The sequence below is a fragment of the Rhinatrema bivittatum genome, chromosome 8 (assembly GCF_901001135.1).
Source record: "Rhinatrema bivittatum chromosome 8, aRhiBiv1.1, whole genome shotgun sequence".
In the NCBI taxonomy this organism is placed as follows: domain Eukaryota; kingdom Metazoa; phylum Chordata; class Amphibia; order Gymnophiona; family Rhinatrematidae; genus Rhinatrema; species Rhinatrema bivittatum.
In genome coordinates this window covers 205,169,423-205,188,221 of record NC_042622.1, presented here as the reverse complement: position 1 = coordinate 205,188,221, position 18,799 = coordinate 205,169,423, and the positions used below count along the sequence as shown (strand labels likewise).

The window sequence follows — 18,799 nt, the reverse complement described above, 5'->3', positions numbered from 1 at the left end:
TACGGTGTTGATGGTGATGTTTGTCTCTACGATTCTCTCGGTCCTGAGGGTGAGTAGAGGGTGTCGATGGCCGAGATGTCGTCGATGCCGGACAGTCACCAGCCAGTGGTCGATGCTGGCGCGAAGTTGACGGTGCTGGTTCTGACTACGTCGATGCAATGGATGGAGTCGGGGTTTGAGCACGGAAGAGAAGTTCCATCTTCTCCATTCTGACCTTGTGACCTTTTGGTGTCAGGGCACATTTAGTGCAGGTCAAGACATCATGCTCGCATCCTAGACACATAACACAGACTTTATGGGGGTCTGTGATGGACATGGTGCGATTACAGTCCGGGCACTGACTGAACCCCAACGCCATGGCCATGGAAAAAAATCGAGCCGCGGTATGGTCGACGGCCAGTAGGCCGCAAGGGCCAAACTCGACGGTAATCGAAGGAAAATGGGTAAAAACTTACCGGAGTACCACGGTCTGAAAAATGTTAAAGGAGGGACCACTGTGGGGCAAATTAACTTTTAGTAATTCAGTGAGGAAAATTCTTGTCAGGAATCTCTGCAGAGCTCCTTTACCGCGAGGCTACTGTTGCGCAGAAAAAAGAAGACTGAAGGGGGACCCCTGCTGGCTGCAGGGTTAGTGCCGTGCTGGGCATGCCAATAGGGGCCAGTCAAAGTTCTGAAAACTTTGACAAACGTGTTCCGTGATTGGGCTCCATCCTGTGATGTCACCCATATGTGAGGACTACCATCCTGCTTACCCTGTGAGTATGTGATCTGAGAACCTGTGTGTAAATTAGAGAAAGAGAGAGCATGTTTGTAAGCATGTGAACGAGAGTCTGTGTGTGAGAGAAAAGGACAGCATGTATGTGTGTGATTGAAAGCCTTTGTGTGTAAGCCTGAAAAGATAGACAGCATGTGTGTAAATGTGTAATTAAGAGCCTATATAAGTGAGAGAGAAAAAGAATGTGTATATGTGAGTGACTGAGAGCCAGTGTGAGAGAGAGCGAGAGAGGAGAAAGTTGCAAGCAAACCATCCCTCCTCCTGCTAATTCAAAACAATCTCAGGGCACCTGGATATCAAACATTCCCAGGTATGCAGAGCAAAACATTTTTTATATCCTTATTATTTTTCATTACTGGGTCTTTGTGTCTGCTATTTTAAAATATTTTATTAGTATCTAGAAATTTTTGATATGAGTTTTTAATTATTGGATATTCCTTTCATCCACTGTTTTGAAATAATCTGTTCTTTTTGTTAGTATGGTTTTTTTGCTACTGATTTTATATTTCTTGATTTGTTTTATAAGGATGGGTGATGTTTCTTTTTTTCTTTTGTTGCACTGCATACAGAGACCCTGGCTTGTTGCGGTTTCCAATTCAGTTTTTGTCTACATGCTTCAAGTTATGCGTTTTGGTCTCTTTATTCTTTGTTAGGTGAGGGTCAGCACATACGATTCAGGTGAGGTTCTCTGCTGGGGTGTAGTTTCTGTGTAGGGCTCTATAGCAGCCTGACTTGGTCCGTTTTCCTAATAGGAGATGTACTGTCTTAAGGCCTGGTGTAATATTTTCAGTGTTGCCTTTTCTTAGGTAAGGTGGTTGATGTTAAGTGCTGGAAATTGGTGCTGTTTTGGTGTGGGATGTTTACTGTTTATGCATTTTCTGTTCAGATACAATATGTATCTTTTCCTTGTATCATTTTTAACAATAAAAATAATACTGGACCTTTATTTTTTTATTTCTGCCGTAAATTGTAATGAGCAGTGTGTCGCACATGTGCACATGGTCTGTCAGATGTGTCACGATGGGAAAAGGTTGAGAACCACTGCTTTAGACAAACAGGTGGTAGTTGGGGAGACGCTGGACCATCTGTGAAAGCTGGGGGCTGTGATTCCGGTTCCCCACGAGGAGCTAGGCAAGGGAAGATATTCCATTTACTTCTTGGTTCCAAAGAAGGAAGGCACTTTCCGACCGATTCTCAATTTGAAAAACGTAAATGCAGCACTCAAGGTACTGCATTTCACTATGGAGACCCTAAGATTGGTGATAGCAGTTCGCAAGGGAGAATTTCTGGCATCTCTGGATCTAATGGAAGCATATCTGCACATTCCCATTCATCCAGCGCTTTCTACGTTTCATGTTTCTGGGTCAGCATTGTCAGTTTCAGGCTCTTCCTTTCGGGTTGACCACAGTACCACGCACCTTCACAAGGTGGTGGTGGTGGCAGCAGCTTTGCGTCAGGAAGGTGTTCTGGTGCATCATCTGGATGACTGGCTTATCAGGGCGAAGTCAGAGATTTTTTGTCGCCAATCGGTTCAGAAGGTTCTTGGTATTCTCCAGTCACTCAGCTGAATAGTGAATTTGGCAAAAAGTCACCTGAAGTCGTCACAGACCATGGAGTATCTGGGAGATCAATCTGACACTCTAGAGCAGCGGTTCTCAACCAGTATGTCCCGACACACCAGTGTGTCGCCAAGCACCGGCAGGTGTGTCGCGGCTCCTGGTGGTCCACTGCCTCGCTTGTGGTTCCCTTCTCCCTAGGGGCGGAGCCGAAGAGTGAAGAGACCTGCGCGCTGCCGCCGCCTGCAAGGCCAAAGCATAGAGAGACCTGCGCTGCGCCGCCGTTGGTGGGGCCGAAGAGTAGAAAGACCTGAGCTGTGCCTCCACCGGCGGGGCCGAAGCATAGAGAGACCTGCACGCCGCCGCCAGCGGGGCCGAAGAATGAAGAGACGCGCGCTGCCACCAGGGGCCGAAGAATGAAGAGAAGCTGCGTGCTGCCGCCGGCAGCTGAAGAGTGGAGAGACATGTGCGCCGCCGCTGGAGGCCAAGCCGGTGGGGCCGAAGAGCGGAGAGACGTTGCACGCCGCCAGAGGTCAGGCCAGAGGTGGCTGAGGAGCGGAGGCCAGGATTATTGGGCCAAACAATGAGAAGATGCTCCATGTCAGCTTGTGTGTGTGTGTGGTAGAATGGGTGCCTGGGTGCATGAGTGAGAGCTTGTGTGAGTGTGTGGTTTAGAATGGGTGCCTGGGTGCATGAGTGAGAGCTTGTGTGTGTGTGTGTGTGTGTTAGAATGGGTGCGTGAGTGGCAGCTTTGTGTGTGTGCGTGTGTGTGAGTGTGTGGTTTAGAATGGGTGCCTGGGTGCATGAGTGAGAGCTTGTGTGTGTGTGTGGTGTAGAATGGGTGCCTGGGTGCATGAGTGAGAACTTGTGTGTGTGGTGTAGAATGGGTGCCTGGGTGCATGAGTGAGAGCTTGTGTGTGTGTGTGGTGCACAATGGGTGCCTGGGTGCATGAGTGAGAGCTTGTGTGTGTGGTGTAGAATGGATGCCTGGGTGCATGAGTGAGAGCTTGTGTGTGTGTGTGGTGCACAATGGGTGCCTGGGTGAGAGCTTGTGTGTGTGGTGTAGAATGGATGCCTGGGTGCATGAGTGAGAGCTTGTGTGTATGTGTGGTGCAGAATGGGTGCCTGGGTGCAAGAGTGAGAGCTTGTGTGTGTGTGTGTGTGTGGTGTAGAATGGGTGCCTGGGTGCATGAGTGAGAGCTTGTGTGTGTGTGTGTGTGTATGTGGTATAGAATGGGTGCATGAGTGGCAGCTGTGTATGGTAGAATGGGTGCCTGGGTACATGAGTGGCAGCTTTGTGTGTGTTAGAATGGGTGCCTAGGTACGTGAGTGGCAGCTTTGTGTGTGTGCGTGTGTGTGAGTGTGTGGTTTAGAATGGGTGCCTGGGTGCATGAGTGAGAGCTTGTGTGTGTGTGTGTGGTGTAGATTGGGTGCCTGGGTGCATGAGTGAGAGCTTGTGTGTGTGTGTGTGTTAGAATGGGTGCCTGGATGCGTGAGTGGCAGCTTTGTGTGTGTGCGTGTGTGTGAGTGTGTGGTTTAGAATGAGTGCCTGGGTGCATGAGTGAGAGCTTGTGTGTTTGTGTGGTGTAGAATGGGTGCCTGGGTGCATGAGTGAGAGCTTGTGTGTGTGTGTGGTGTAGAATGGGTGCCTGGGTGCATGAGTGAGAGCTTGTGTGTGTGTGTGGTGTAGAATGGGTGCCTGGGTGCATGAGTGAGAGCTTGTGTGTGTGTGTGGTGTAGAATGGGTGCCTGGGTGCATGAGTGAGAGCTTGTGTGTGTGTGGTGTAGAATGGGTGCCTGGGTGCATGAGTGAGAGCTTGTGTGTGTGTGTGTGTGTGTGTGTGTGTGTTAGAATGGGTGCCTGGGTGCGTGATTGGCAGCTTTGTGTGTGTGTGGTGTAGAATGGGTGCCTGGGTGCATGAGTGAGAGCTTGTGTGTGTGTGTGTGTGTGTGGTGTAGAATGGGTGCCTGGGTGCATGAGTGAGAGCTTGTGTGTGTGTGTGTGTAGAATGGGTGCCTGGGTGTATGAGTGAGAGCTTGTGTGTGTGGTGTAGAGTGGGTGCCTGGGTGCATGAGTGAGAGCTTGTGTGTGTGTGTGTGTGTGTGTGTGTGGTGTAGAATGGGTGCCTGGGTGCATGAGTGAGAGCTTGTGTGTGTGGTGTAGAATGGGTGCCTGGGTGCATGAGTGAGAGCTTGTGTGTGTGTGTAGTGTAGAATGGGTGCCTGGGTGCATGAGTGGCAGCTGTGTGTGTGGGAATGGGTGCCTGGGTGCATGAGTGGCAGGTGTGTGTGTGTGTGTCTATGTGGTATAGAATGGGTGCCTGGGTGCATGAGTGGCAGCTGTTTGTGTGTGTGGTAGAATGGGTGCATGAGTGGCAGCTGTGTGTGGTAGAATGGATGCATGAGTGGCAGCTGTGTATGGTAGAATGGGTGCCTGGGTACTTGAGTGGCAGCTTTGTATGTGTGCGTGTGTGTGAGCGTGTGGTTTAGAATGGGTGTCTGGGTGCATGAGTGAGAGCTTGTGTGTGTGGTACAATGGGTGCCTGGGTGCATGAGTGTCAGCTTTGTGTGTGTGTGGTGTAGAATGGGTGCCTGGGTGCATGAGTGAGAGCTTGTGTGTGTGTGGTGTAGAATGGGTACATGAGTGAGAGCTTTTGTGTGTGGTGTAGAATGGGTGCCTGGGTGCATGAGTGAGAACTTGTGTGTGTGGTGTAGAATGGGTGCCTGGGTGCATGAGTGAGAGCTTGTGTGTGTGTGGTGTAGAATGGGTGCCTGGGTGCATGAGTGAGAACTTGTGTGTGTGGTGTAGAATGGGTGCCTGGGTGCATGAGTGCATGAGTGAGAGCTTGTGTGTGTGTGTGGTGTAGAATGGGTGCCTGGGTGCATGAGTGAGAGCTTGTGTGTGTGGGTGGGTGGGTGTGGTGTAGAATGGGTGCCTGGGTGCATGAGTGAGAGCTTGTGTGTGTGTGTGGTAGAATGGGTGCCTGGGTGCATGAGTGGCAGCTGTGTGTGTGTGGTAGAATGGGTGTCTGGGTGTATGAGTGGCAGGTGTGTGTGTGTGTGTGTGTGTGTGGTAGGTAGAATGGGTGCCTGGGTGCATGAGTGGCAGCTGTGTGTGTGTGGTAGAATGGGTGCCAGGGTGCATGAGTGGCAGCTGTGTGTGTGTGTGGTAGAATGGGTGCATGAGTGGCAGCTGTGTATGGTAGAATGGGTGCATGAGTGGCAGCTGTGTGTCTGTCTGTGTGTATGGTAGATTGGGTGCATGAGTGGCAGCTGTGTATGGTAGAATGGGTGCCTGGGTACGTGAGTGGCAGCTTTGTGTGTGTGTGTGTGTGTGTGTGTGTGTGTTAGAATGGGTGCCTGGGTACGTGAGTGGCAGCTTTGTGTGTGTTAGAATGGGTGCCTGGGTACGTGAGTGGCAGCTTTGTGTGTGTGTGTGTTAGAATGGGTGCCTGGGTGCGTGAGTGGCAGCTTTGTGTGTGTGTGGTAGAATGGGTACCTGGTTGCATGAGTGGCAGTGTGTGTGGTACAATGGGTGCCTGGGTGCATGAGTGAGAGCTTGTGTGTGTGTGTGGTGTAGAATGGGTGCCTGGGTGCATGAGTGAGAGCTTGTGTGTGTGTGTGTGTGTGGTATAGAATGGGTGCCTGGGTGCATGAGTGAGAGCTTGTGTGTGTGTGTGGTATAGAATGGGTGCCTGGGTGCATGAGTGAGAGCTTGTGTGTGTGTGTGTGGTAGAATGGGTGCCTGGGTGCATGAGTGGCAGGTGTGTGTGTGTGTGTGTGTATGTGGTATAGAATGGGTGCCTGGGTACGTGAGTGGCAGCTGTGTGTTTGTGTGTGTGTGTGTGTGTGTGTGTGTGTGGTAGAATGGGTGCATGAGTGGCAGCTGTGTATGGTAGAATGGGTGCCTGGGTACGTGAGTGGCAGCTTTGTGTGTGTGTGTGTTAGAATGGGTGCCTGGGTACGTGCCTGGCAGCTTTGTGTGTGTATGTGTGTGTGTGTGTGTTAGAATGGGTGCCTGGGTACGTGAGTGGCAGCTTTGTGTGTGTGTGTGTTAGAATGGGTGCCTGGGTACGTGCCTGGCAGCTTTGTGTGTGTATGTGTGTGTGTGTGTGTTAGAATGGGTGCCTGGGTGCGTGAGTGGCAGCTTTGTGTGTGGGTGTGTGTGTGTGTGTGTTAGAATGGGTGCCTGGGTGCATGAGTGGCAGTGTGTGTGGTACAATGGGTGCCTGGGTGCATGAGTGGCTGTGTGTGTGTGTGGTACAGTGGGTGCATGAGTGGCAGTGTGTGGTACAATGGGTGCCTGGATGCATGAGTGGCAGTGTGTGCGGTAGAATGGGTGCATGAATGAGAGCTTGTGTATGTGTAGTACAATGGGTGCATGAGTGGCAGTGTGTGTGTGTGTGTGTGTGTGTGTGTGATTGTAAATGACAGAGTATGTGTGAGCTTGTATGTAAGTGACAGAGCATGTTTGTGATTGAGAGAGACTGGTCAGGGAGGTGACTGGTGTGTGTGTATGAGAGATAGAAACTGGTCAGTGAGGTGACTGGTGTGTGTGTATGAGACCGAGACTGGTCAGGGAGGTGACTGGTGTGTGTGTATGAGAGACAGAAACTGGTCAGGGAGGTGACTGGGGGGTGTGTATGAGACAGAGACTGGTCAGGGAGGTGACTGGTGTGTGTGTGTGAGAGAGACAGAGACTGGTCAGGGAGATGTGTGTGTGTGTGTGTGTGTGTGGGAGAGACAGAGACTTGTCAGGAAGGTGACTGGTTTGTGTGAGACAGAGACTGGTTGTGACTGGTTGTGGGCCCTAAGGAAGAGGTCTGTGAGGACAGAGCTTCAGCAGCCACTGCTGCTTCTGGTGAGTGCTATTCGCCTGCAAGGGAAAGGAGTTGGAGAGTTGCTGGAGAGAGTAAGTAAAGGCAGCTTTTTAAGTTTATTTTTCTTGATTGACTGCCATTTTAATTATTGGGTATTATGTGATGTCTGCTGTTTTGAAATATTTTATTGATATTTGGACAATTTTTAATAATTTTTATGAGTTTTTAATTGTTGGATGTTATTCTGTTGTTCAGCTGTTTTGTAACATTTATTAGTATAGTTTTACTATTCTTTCTAAGTGGGTATCTATCTATAGCAGCTTGGCTTGCTCTGTTTTCCTAATATGAGGTGTATTAGTGTTTAGGGCCTGGTTAAATATTTGTAGTGGTAAATTACTGTCTTTTCATAAGGAGGGGTATTGTGCTTGCCAGTAAAGAGAGTTTGGTTTGCTTTTACTGAGATGTCATCAGATCCAGAGCTGTATGGGTAATGCCCTAGTTCTGCTCTGCACCCATTTTTGGGGGTCGAAGGGGTTCCTGAGGATGCAGAATGTATATTTACATTTTGCCCCATGACGGTCACATGTTCAGTGTGTCATGCATGTAAGAACCATCTGTCAGGTGTGTCCTGGCCGATAAAAGGTTGAGAACCACTGCTCTAGAGGGCAAGGTGTACTTCACAGGGGAGCATATTAAGAAGCTGCAGGGGCAGATTTGGTGCTTGTTAGGGTTACCAATGCCCAAGGAGTGGGATTATTTGCAAGTTCTGGGCTCTGCGTCTTCAACCCTGAAATTGGTGCCATAGGGTCTCATTTGAGCAAATGCCTTACAGAGGGCTCTTTTTGGCACGGTGGAACCTGGTCTTGGAGAAGTTTCATCTTCCTTTGCCGCTCGAGAATGTCGCACAGGAGAGTCTATCCTGATAGCTTTTAAGTTCCAATCTGGTTCAGGCTGTATACCTTGAAGTTCAGGATTGGGTGGTGGTTACTACCATTGCCAGTCTCTCAGGTTGGGGAGTAGTTTGTCAGCAGCAGTCAGCTCAGGGTTGCTGGTCTGTGAAAGAGTCTGCTTGGTCTATCAATCGATTGGAGATAAGAGTAGTCCGCTTAGTCTTACAGAATTTTCTGCCTTTGGTGAGAGGTTGATCCGTGAGGGTCCTATTGGACAATGTGATGATGGTAACTTATATCAATCATCAGGGTGGAACAAAGAGTCAAGCAGTGGCCCAGGAGGCTCGAGAGTTGGATAGCGCATCACAAATCACCGGGATCGCAAACGTTCATGCGGATTACTTGAGTCACAGAGTGTTAGATCCAGGCGATTGGGAGCTGTCAGAGACTGCGATGCAGCTCATTTGTGAGATGTGGGGCTCCCCCCACATGGATCTAATGGTGACTCATCAAAATGCCAAGGCGTTTCAATTTTTCAGTCGGAGAAGAGAGCACGGGGCTGAGGGCATTGATCCTCTAGTAATACCTTGGCCTTGGGAGGGTCTACTTTGTCTTTCCTCCTTGGCTGCTCATGGGCAAGGTGTTGCATTGAATAGAAAGGCATCAAGGTGAAGTAGTGTTGGTGGCTCCGGAGTGGCCATGTCAGTCATGGTTCGCGAATCTAATCAACTTGGCCGTGGACAGCCTGATTCGCCTCGGTCACCTACTGGACCTTCTTCATTAGGGACTCTTATTTTCAGACCAGGCTGCTCACTTTTGTCTAGTGGTATGGCTTTTGAGAGGTGGCGATTGAGATGTAAGGGTTATCCTGAGGTGGTCATTGCTACATTGTTGCAGGGCAGGATAAAATCTACTAATCTTTCGTACGTAAGGGTATGGAAGGTTTTTGAGTCCTGGTGTTGCTCTAATGGGGTTCAGCCTCTCAAATCTTCAGTGCCTGACACTCTGTCTTTTCTGCAAGAAGGTTTGGTCAAGTGATTGTCTCTGAGCTCGCTTAAGGTCCAGGTGGCAGCTCTGGGTTGTCTTCGAGGCAAAATAGAAGGTTCTACTATTTCGGCTCATCCGGATATGGTTCGGTTCCTCCAGGGGATGAAGAAATTACGACCGCCGGTACGGAAAGTTTGTCCATCCTGGAATCTTTATCTTGTCCTCAGAGGTTTGTGTGGGACTCCTTTTGAAAAGCTCAGAAGGGCTACTCTTAAGAACTTGACTATTTGGGTCATTTTTCTGGTGGCTATATGTTCGGCTAGGAGAATATCTGAGTTGCAGGCTTTATCTTGCCGAGATCCATTCCTTCAGATTTTGGACTGGGGGGTGTCATTGAGGACAGTACCTTCCTTTTTACCTAAAGTGGTATCGGCGTTTCATGTGAATCAGAAAGTTGGGCTTCCAGCTTTTCCTGAGATGGATGCTTCTGCTCCTCATGCAAGGGAGCTCAAATTGTTAGATGTGAGGAGAGCGTTGTTGAGATATCTCAAAGTAACTAATGACTTCAGAGGGTCGGATCATCTCTTTGTTCTGTGGAGTGGTCTGAACAGAGGTTTGAAAACATCTAAGACTACTATTGCACGATGGCTTAAGGAGGCTATTAGATCCACTTACAGTACTAAGGGTCGTCTAGTTCCTGAGGGTTTGCATGCTCATTCTGTGCATTCTCAGGCAGCATGTGGGCAGAGACTCAGCTAGTTTCTCCGCAGGAGATTTGCAGGATAGTGACTTGGAAGTCGCTACAGACTTTTACAAGGCACTATTATCTGGATGTAGGAGATACAGGGTCCCCATCTTTTGGTGAAAGTGTTCTGTGAGCGGGACTCTCCAGGTCCCTCTCTGAATAGGGAGCTTTGGTACATCCCAGGAGTCTTGACTGATCTGGGTACATACAGGGAAAGAAAAATTTGGTTCTTACCTGCTAATTTTAGTTCCTGTAGTACCACAGATCAGTCTAGAACCCACCCGCTTATTCTGTTTTTATAGTATGGAATACAGGCTTATTTTAAAAAGTTTTAAAGTTTTGAAAATGTTTGCTGCTTGGTTTTTTTGCTTGGGTAGAGATTAATACTGAGGAACTGCAGGTGGCACACGTGGTTAAATAAAAGTGTCAGTAAAACTTTCTCTGTCTCCATCTGCTGGCAGGGAGGCAAAACCCAGTTGTCTGGACTGATCTGTGGTACTACAGGAACGAAAATTAGCAGATAAGAACCAATTTTCCTTTATATTAAAAATTTCCTTGAAAGAATTTGAATATGACTAGATGCTTCTGTTTACGCAATTCTTAGACATTATGGGCCAAAAGATCTTGATTTTTCCTGATCTTGCTAAAATTAATGCGAGATAGGAGAAAGCCTCGCTGGTGCCAGGAGACTAGAGCTTTTGGGGCTACTTTTCTTTTACGTTATCCTTACAAATGTTTGGTTAGATATAGTGAGGTAAATTCTATTTTCTTTGGGCCCAAGCAATTAGAAAATATCGTAATTGCTAAGAAACGTGATCAGATTGGTTCAGTTGTGGTTGGGGATCGAACAGATTTATGGTCTTTAGGTATTCTCCAGGCTTTTTTTTTGTTTTTAATAAATGTCTATTTTTTTACCCCTTTTTTTATTTTGCCATCCCCCACCTCTTTTATTGTGGTCTAATGGAAGTCACTATCATATAGACAGAGATTTTTTTCTTTATTATGGGCATGATTTTCAAAAGCATTTTCACTTTTAAAAAATGCACTTTACCTGTGTGAGCTTTTGAAAATTGCTACAATATATGCCATAGAATTGTCCATAAGATTTACCTGCTTAAGTGCACTTAAGATGGGTAAATGTCTTTTGAAAATTGCTACAATAGTAGTTATATTTACACATGTAAATCTTTTTGAAAATTGCCCCATTTTCTTTCTTTTATTTGTGGATTGATGATATTTTTTGTCAGCAAAGCTTCTTGTCAAGCTTTTTTGAAATTGTATAAAAAATAAATACACTTGCTTGATTGGGAGTGGAATGCAGTCATCGTAGATTGAAGCAAGGGTTGGCTATGGATGCTATTCCTTCTTACAGTAGGGTATGCACAGCTATATCAATTGCTGGACCAAAACTATGGAATTCTCTCCCCCTCGAATTAAGGCTGCAAAAAGAATTTTTAGTTTTTAAGAAAAATTTGAAGACCTGGCTTTTTAAACAAGCATATGAGAATAATGCTTAGGTTAACGCTTCACTGTGTCAGTAATTTATGATGGACTTGGAAGAGGATTGATTGAGGCTCATTTTTCTTTTAATTTTCTGTTTTATTATGTGTTTGGTTTTTTTTTATTATTCATTTTATGCATTATTATGGTTTTAACTATTTTATCTTTTTTGTTATTACTATGTATTTATGATTTAATCTGTTTTTATATACTTTTATGTTTTATTTTGTAAACCGTTGTGACTGATTCAGAATGATGATATATAAATATAATAAATAAATACCTCTAGCGTCCACCTGGATTGATACATGAGGAAAGCCATTATCACTGTGCTGCTGCGGCTTATTCCCAGCCTGGAAGATACCAACACCGGCGAGCTGGATGCCAAGTAAGAACCTACAATGATGGAACATAGTGGTCTAATGTTGAGCACAGAGTTACAAGCAAGATAAAGATCACTTTTAGGTTGGTGTTAGCTTTTGGACCTAGACTGGTAGAGGCCACAAGCTGCACAGGCCTGCCTGTGCTCTCACAAGTTGCAGGAGGCTCACCTATAAAGTTACAGCTCTCTGAGAAATAGGGGATGAGAGCAGACATGTTGCTATCCGGAAGAGGAATATGTAAAAGACTGCCATTTTCTTCTGTGAAACTGTAAAAACCCAAACAAATTAGAGACCTGTTAAAGAAACATGTAACTTACATAATGGAACTACAAGCTTCGCAGAAAAATATTTAGACTGCATGTAAAGCAAGTAGCTGAGGCTTCCATTGAGAATTCCCAACTGTTTCTTTTAACGGTGAAGGTCTGTCCTCTCCCCACTTCATAGAAACATGACAGCAGATAAAGACCGTATGGCCAATCCAGTCTGCCCATCTGTCCACTTCATTTAGCAGTATAATTCTCCTCACTTCAGTCCCCGTATCCCTCTCCTCCCCATCCTGCGCAACAGATGGAGAGAGTCCTGGGAAAGGAACAAACAGTTCATCATCAACACAAAGACCCCAAAATATGGCCCAATCTAACTTTCTCTAGAAAAGAAAATTTGTCTCCCATAGTCTCCAATCTGTGCCCTCTGCTCTTTGAAATCATTTGGGCTTCAGATTTCAAAGCAACATCTATTGAGATGATACCTAAGGAAGGCAAAAGCTGAAATATTAGAACCAGTTTGTAAAAGCATCTGTTTATCAGTTAGTTCTCTTCACCAATTTAACTATCCACAAATATAGTTATAACTGGAATAAATGAAAGATTCTGTGCTAACAGTTATGCAGGGGTAGGTACCCTGCCTGCTTGGCGAGAGTAGGAGCCTCCTAATGATTGCTACTGTGGAGTGCTTGGGCTAGAGAGGCACCTCCGGGGTAGCCACCCCTAACCCCTCTCTTTATTCCTTACTCTTATCTCATTACTCAAAAGGTTGGTGTAAGGGTATATTAAGGAGGCAGAAAAAGGAAAAATGACCAGACAGAAACTCAATTTCCCTCCTAAAGAAGGCGCAGCAGTCCCTACCATTAACAGAATGCATGGGGGTAACCTGCACAATGCGGCGGTGGCTACCATAAGCCACTTGATGGGCAGACTGGAGGGAACGTTTGGGCTTTATCTGCCAACACTGCTATGTTATTAGTAGGAAGTTCTGCCTGTTAGAGTTTTAACAAACTGCTGCAAAGATCAGGCGAGTCTCTAGTCACCACCAACTGGCACCTTTCTGCATTAATGTACTCGCGCTCCCTACGTACAGTGTGCTAAGTTCCTCGGACACATTGATATGCGCCTGGATTTTCAAGTCCTTCAGAATTTCTGGGTCAGAGGCCTGGCAGGAGTCTCCCATGTAGAGCAGTCCAGGTATGATCTCAACTGGATAGGGCTGGAAGTTTTCAATCTCCTGCCAGGGAAAAAAAGAGTAGGTTGAGTTGACGTCACCAAATCTGTACTGCTTTGTCTTTTTACATTTCTCATTGAAAAAAAAATCTATACAGTGATTCTTTGCCCCTTTTTATGAATTCTCCATTCTCACGTCCCAACCCTCTATATGAGAAAAAGAAGGGACCCAGCTGGCTGGCAGGGCTGATCCACTAAGCACACACACTTGGGCCAGTGGAGAGTTTACACCTTTCCCCTCATGCTTAGAGGAAAACACCTTATTCAGGCTTGCTATTTTAGATTATCCTGGCATATTAGCAAGGGTCCACCCCCAAAGACTGGGAATCCTTAACTTATATAACTAGTCCTGGATATTTTCAGAAAGCTTGCTAGAGACTGATACATTAGATGAATGCTGATACAGCTTTTAATGCTGGAGAATCCAGTAAAATGCTGAATTTGTTTGTCTCATTACTGTCTTAAGAAAACTGAATCCTCTTTGCTCCATGCAATATATTTTTCCCTTTATTCCTTTTGGGTTTCCAGTTCAAATCGGAACTGGTCTCTGTTGGGCTACGGTGCCATGAGCCTTCAATAACAACTCTCTGATGTTTTATCCCTGTTTTATAACCACCCCGCCACCCCCCCTACGTGTAGCCCAGCCATTGCAGTGACCATACTTAGCCAGGGGCCACAGCCTTTGGCTACCTCCTGCACCCTAAGTCTAGCCAGTAGATGTATTGTCAAGTGATGGTTAAGACTTCTCCTTCCCAGAGCACAGAAGCTGGCCCAGGAATTGAAGGTGGGTCTTCCACGCAGCAATGTGCAGCAATACCACAGAAGCAATGGGCTGGCCAAATCTGTAATTTCTTTTCAAAATTCTTCATTCTCTTCCCCTGCACTTTTGCAAAACCACTGATAAAAGCCATGTTCACTGGATTCAGTTGGATACTGCTGGTTAACCGTTGTTTACCTCTCAGAGGACAGCAGGATACTTAGTCCTCATTGATGGGTCACATCAAAGTTGAGAATCTACAGCTCTACAAGCCCTTTAACATGTATGTGTGAGTCTTCCCATGTTGAGGTGTCTCTGCGGGGCCCCTTCTGGTTTGGTGTTTAGCTGTTAAAAAGAAGGATCCAACTTCTAGTGGAAGCAGGTAGGTTTTGTGAAGAATAGATATCCTGTCTTTGGAGGACACCTGTTACAGGTAAGCAACTCTGCTTTCTACGAGGACAAGCAGAATATATTGACTTCACACATGGAAATCCCTAGCTACAAGCTGCCTTCAACCAAAAAGAGGAAAATACAACATGCCAACAGCAACAGACAATTTTGTGAATTTTTATGTTTTTTTCGGAAAACAACCTAGAAATAATAAGGGGCCATGGGGGGGGGGTGAGTGGGATTCTAAATCTCAAATAGACTTTGCAGGACAGATTGACCAAACCTACTAATGTGCCCGGAGTCCCTATTCAAATAATAATCAGATGTGAACGTATGGCTGGAACTCCATATTGTAGCTTTGTAAATCTCTTCAAGCTCAGGTGGGCCACTGATGCTACCATGGTTGTGACTCTATGATATGTTTGATTCCAGCAATTCCAGGTCTATTGGGTTCAAAAGAAAAAAAAACAATTTGGTGGACTTTCTAAGGGCTTCAGTTTGCAACAAATAGAAGATGAAGGCTCTTGCAATCCAGACTGTGTAAGGTTTTTTCAGTTTTGTGAACATGTAACCTGGGACACAATATTCTGAGGATGATTGCTTGGCTAAATTGGAAATCCAACACTATCTTAGGCAGAATGTGTGCGCAGAACCACCCTATTATGAAAACCTTTGTAGAGGGTAGATAAGTCACTACGGCCTAAAACTCATTGACTGCATGCCAAAGTGACCGCCACCGAAAATATGACCTTCCAGTTCAGGTACTTTAGTTCATAAGAGTCCAATGGCTCAAAGGAAGCTTTCAATAGCTGAGTGAGTACCACGGTGAGATCCCAAGATACAGCAGTAGGTTAGATGAAAAGTTTCAATAGAAGCAAACTCTGTATGTATAAGACTACTAAAAGCTGTATAGAAATGGATATACCTTCTACCTGGTGATGCTAAAACTGCCAATTGTAGGAAGGTGAAATCTAACAGAGTTAGTCTTCACACCAGTCTCTGCAAGACGTAGACGATATTCAAACAGTTTTTGTGTTGGAATGGAGAAAGGATCTAGAGCTTCCCCCCCCCCCCCCCCCCCCCCACATCACAAGGCAAACCTCTTCTATTTAAACTTATACAATCTGAAGGAAACCTCCTAGAAGCCAGAATAATACCTCTGCCGAACAGTTTATTAATTTATTTTAAAAAGTCTTGTATCTCGCTGTGTCCACAGAACCTAACATTGCCTTGTCTACAGACAGGTTGTGAGGGCTAGAGCCTTCATGTTGGGATGAATCATTGCTCCCTAGTTCTGTGTGATGCAAGTTGGGGAATTTCCCAACCAAATAGGTTCCCTGATAACTCCCACAGAAGTTGGAACCAAATCTCTCTTTGCCCATAATGGATTATTGAGATCATAGTCCCCTGGTCTTCTGAATTTTAGCAAGGGTTTTTGTTACCTGAAGAATTGGAGCGTATGTATGTGTATAGAAAACCCTTCCCCAATTTTGGGAGAAGGCATCTGAGGCTAGCATGCTTTTGTGGCCCTCTCCTCGAACAGACCTGAGGAGAGGAGATGAAAACATCCAGTATGGGTGCTCCCCAGTTTGTCCATGAGAACATAAGATATGCCAAACTGGGTCAGACCAAGGATCCATCAAGCCCAGTATCTTGTCTCCAACAGTGGCCAATCTAATTCACAAGTACCTAGCAAGTACCCAAACATTAAATAGATCCCAAGGTACTAATGCTGGTAACATGCAGTGGCGATTCCTGATTTTTTAATAGCAGTTTATAGACTTCTCCTCCAGAAACTTATTCAAACCATTTTTAAACCCAGCTACACCAATTGCCTTAACCACATCCTCTGGCAATGAATTCCAGAGCTTAACTATGCATTGAATGAAAAATAATTTTCTCGGATTTATTTTAAATGTGCTACTTGCTAACTTCATGGAGTGCCTTCTAGTCTTTCTATTATCGAAAAGAGTAATCAATTCACAATAACCTGTTCAAGTTCTTTAATGATTTTGTATACCTCTATCATATCCTCCCCCAGCCATCTCTTCTCCAAGCTGACAGCCCTAACCTCTTTAGCCGTTCCTTATAGGGAAGCCATTCCATGACCTTTATCATTATGGTTGCCCTTCTCTGTACTTTCTCCAGTGCAACTATATCTTTTGAGACGTGGTGACCAGAATTGCACACAGTATTCAAGTTACAGTCTCACCATGGAGCAATACAGAGGCATTATGACATCCACCATTCTATTCGCCATTCCCTTCCTAATAATTCCTGTCTTTGTTTGCTTTTTTGACTGCCACAGCACACTGAGCTGACGATTTTCAATGATTTATCCACTATGATGTCTAGATCTCTTTTCTGGGTGGTTAGCTCCTAATATGGAATCTAATATCGTGTAACTACAGCAAGGGTTATTTTTCCCTATATGCATCACCTTGCACTTGCCACGTTAAATTTCATCTGCCATTTGGATGCTGAATCTTTCAGTCTCACAAGGTCCTCCTGCAATTTATCACAGACCTCTTAAGATTTAACTACTCTGAATAATTTTGTATCACCTGCAAATTTGATTACCTCACTCGTCATACCGCTTTCCATATCATTTATAAATATATTGAAAAGCACTGGTCCAAGTACAGAACCCTGAGGCACTCCACTGTTTACCCTTTTCCACTGAGAAAATTGACCATTTAATCCTACTCTCTGTTTCCTGTCTTTTAACCCACTTGCAGTCCACAAAAGGACATCTCCTATCCCATGACTTTTTAGTTTTCTTAGAAGTCTCTCATAAGGGAATTTGTCAAACGCCTTCTAAAAATCCAAATACACTACATCTACCGGTTCACCTTTATCCACATGTTTATTAACCCCTTCAAAAAAATGTAGGAAATTTGTGAAGCAAGACTTTCCTTGGGTAAACCCATGCTGGCTGTGCCCCATTAGATCATGTCTGTCTATATGTTCTGTAATTTTATTCTTTATAACAGTTTCCATGATTTTTCCAGGAAATTGTTCTTGTGCAGCAGATAGACGGGTCTTAAGAGTAAGTCCCTGAGAAATAACAGAGATCCACATTCATGTTCCTTCCTGCTTGTTTACACAGATCATGGCCACTTGCTTGTTTGACCAACAAAATTATCCTAATTCAACCAATCTCTGCGTTGACCAACAAAATTATCTTAATTCCACTTGAGATTAAGAAACTTGTCATTTTTTTCTGAGCAGTCTATATTCCCTGGGTGTAGAGCTCTTCTCTTTATTTATTTTAGATTTTATTCTTTTATGGCCCTTCAAAGCAGAGGTACAATCTAATTTTGTACCTGAGGCAATGGAGGGTAAAGGGCCTTGCCCGAGGTCACAAGGAGCAGCAGCAGGATTTGAACGCTATTTTCCATGGCCCTCTGCTTTGACCACTAGGCTAGTCCTTCTATATTAGCAACCCCCCACCCCCGCCCAGGTTGGACCCAGCTGTTGTTACTGTAATTTGGATGGGTGGATTTTGAAAGGATTACCCCCAGCCAGCTTTGTTTGGATCAGCGTCCAGGACAGCATATGTTTGAGTAATTCAGACATTGTTTCATAGATGTTGAGTGGGTTAAAGTCACTAAGAGTACAAGGTCCATGACGTCGAGCTGTGGCCAGGTAATTTGGCGCCCATGGCCAAGTGGAACAACTGCGCCCTCCCCCATTACACAACACATGACATCCTCGAGTTGGGAGACTCTGTTAAACGTTTGTGCTGCAATGCCCACGGCCAGTGCAAGGGGATTAGGGTTCCTAGGAAAACTTTATAGCCTTGCACCCCCATTCCATCACACCCTCCTCACACAAATTAAAAGTTATGCATTTATAATGAATTTTATATGAAAAGAACATTCAAAGCACAGTTTTCTGAGATAGAAATATCACTTACAATAGGTATATTATATTTACATGCACTGCTGAGGTGCCAACCAGAAAACCCTGCAAAAAAGCAAGAGACACTTGGGACTTATATGGTATTAGGCCTGCTGTAATGCATCTTGGGATTGGGCATGACCCTCAGAGAGCCACTCAAACAGCAACAGCCCTACCTATGAAAGTTAATACTACAACTATTACACCAGGCCTGAAATAGTAATAAACCCCCTATTAGGAAAACAGAACAAGCCAAGCTGCTATAGATCCCTACATAGAAACTACACACTAACAGAATAACTCACATGCAAAACACAAATAGACTCTCAAATACAGAATAAAGAGACCATACAGTACAAACAGAAATGTACAGACAAAAACTGAACTGGAAACAACCACAAGCCAAATTCTGTATGTACTACAACAATATAAAAAACAAACATTACCAAGTCTCATAAAACAAAATTAGTAAAATCATACCAATTAAAAAGATTCAAGACAATTAATGAATAAATAACATTCAATAATTAAAAACTCATATAAAAATCTTCCAAACATCAATAAAATATTTCAAAACAGACACATCAAAACACCCAA

General features: G+C 45.1%; 1 protein-coding gene across 3 annotated transcripts in view; it reads right to left on the bottom strand.

The window, feature by feature from the left end:
• The window catches only part of STYXL1 (serine/threonine/tyrosine interacting like 1), a 78,919-nt gene that overhangs the window by 17,332 nt on the left and 42,788 nt on the right, over positions 1-18,799 (bottom strand). For all 3 annotated transcript variants that reach the window (XM_029612694.1, XM_029612693.1, XM_029612692.1), the window contains exons 6-8: positions 13,011-13,156; positions 11,825-11,922; positions 11,557-11,669 (exon numbers count right to left, since the gene is read on the bottom strand). In XM_029612694.1, the coding sequence (XP_029468554.1) occupies positions 11,557-11,669; positions 11,825-11,922; positions 13,011-13,156 (357 nt within the window). The remainder of the gene's footprint in view (positions 1-11,556; positions 11,670-11,824; positions 11,923-13,010; positions 13,157-18,799) is intronic.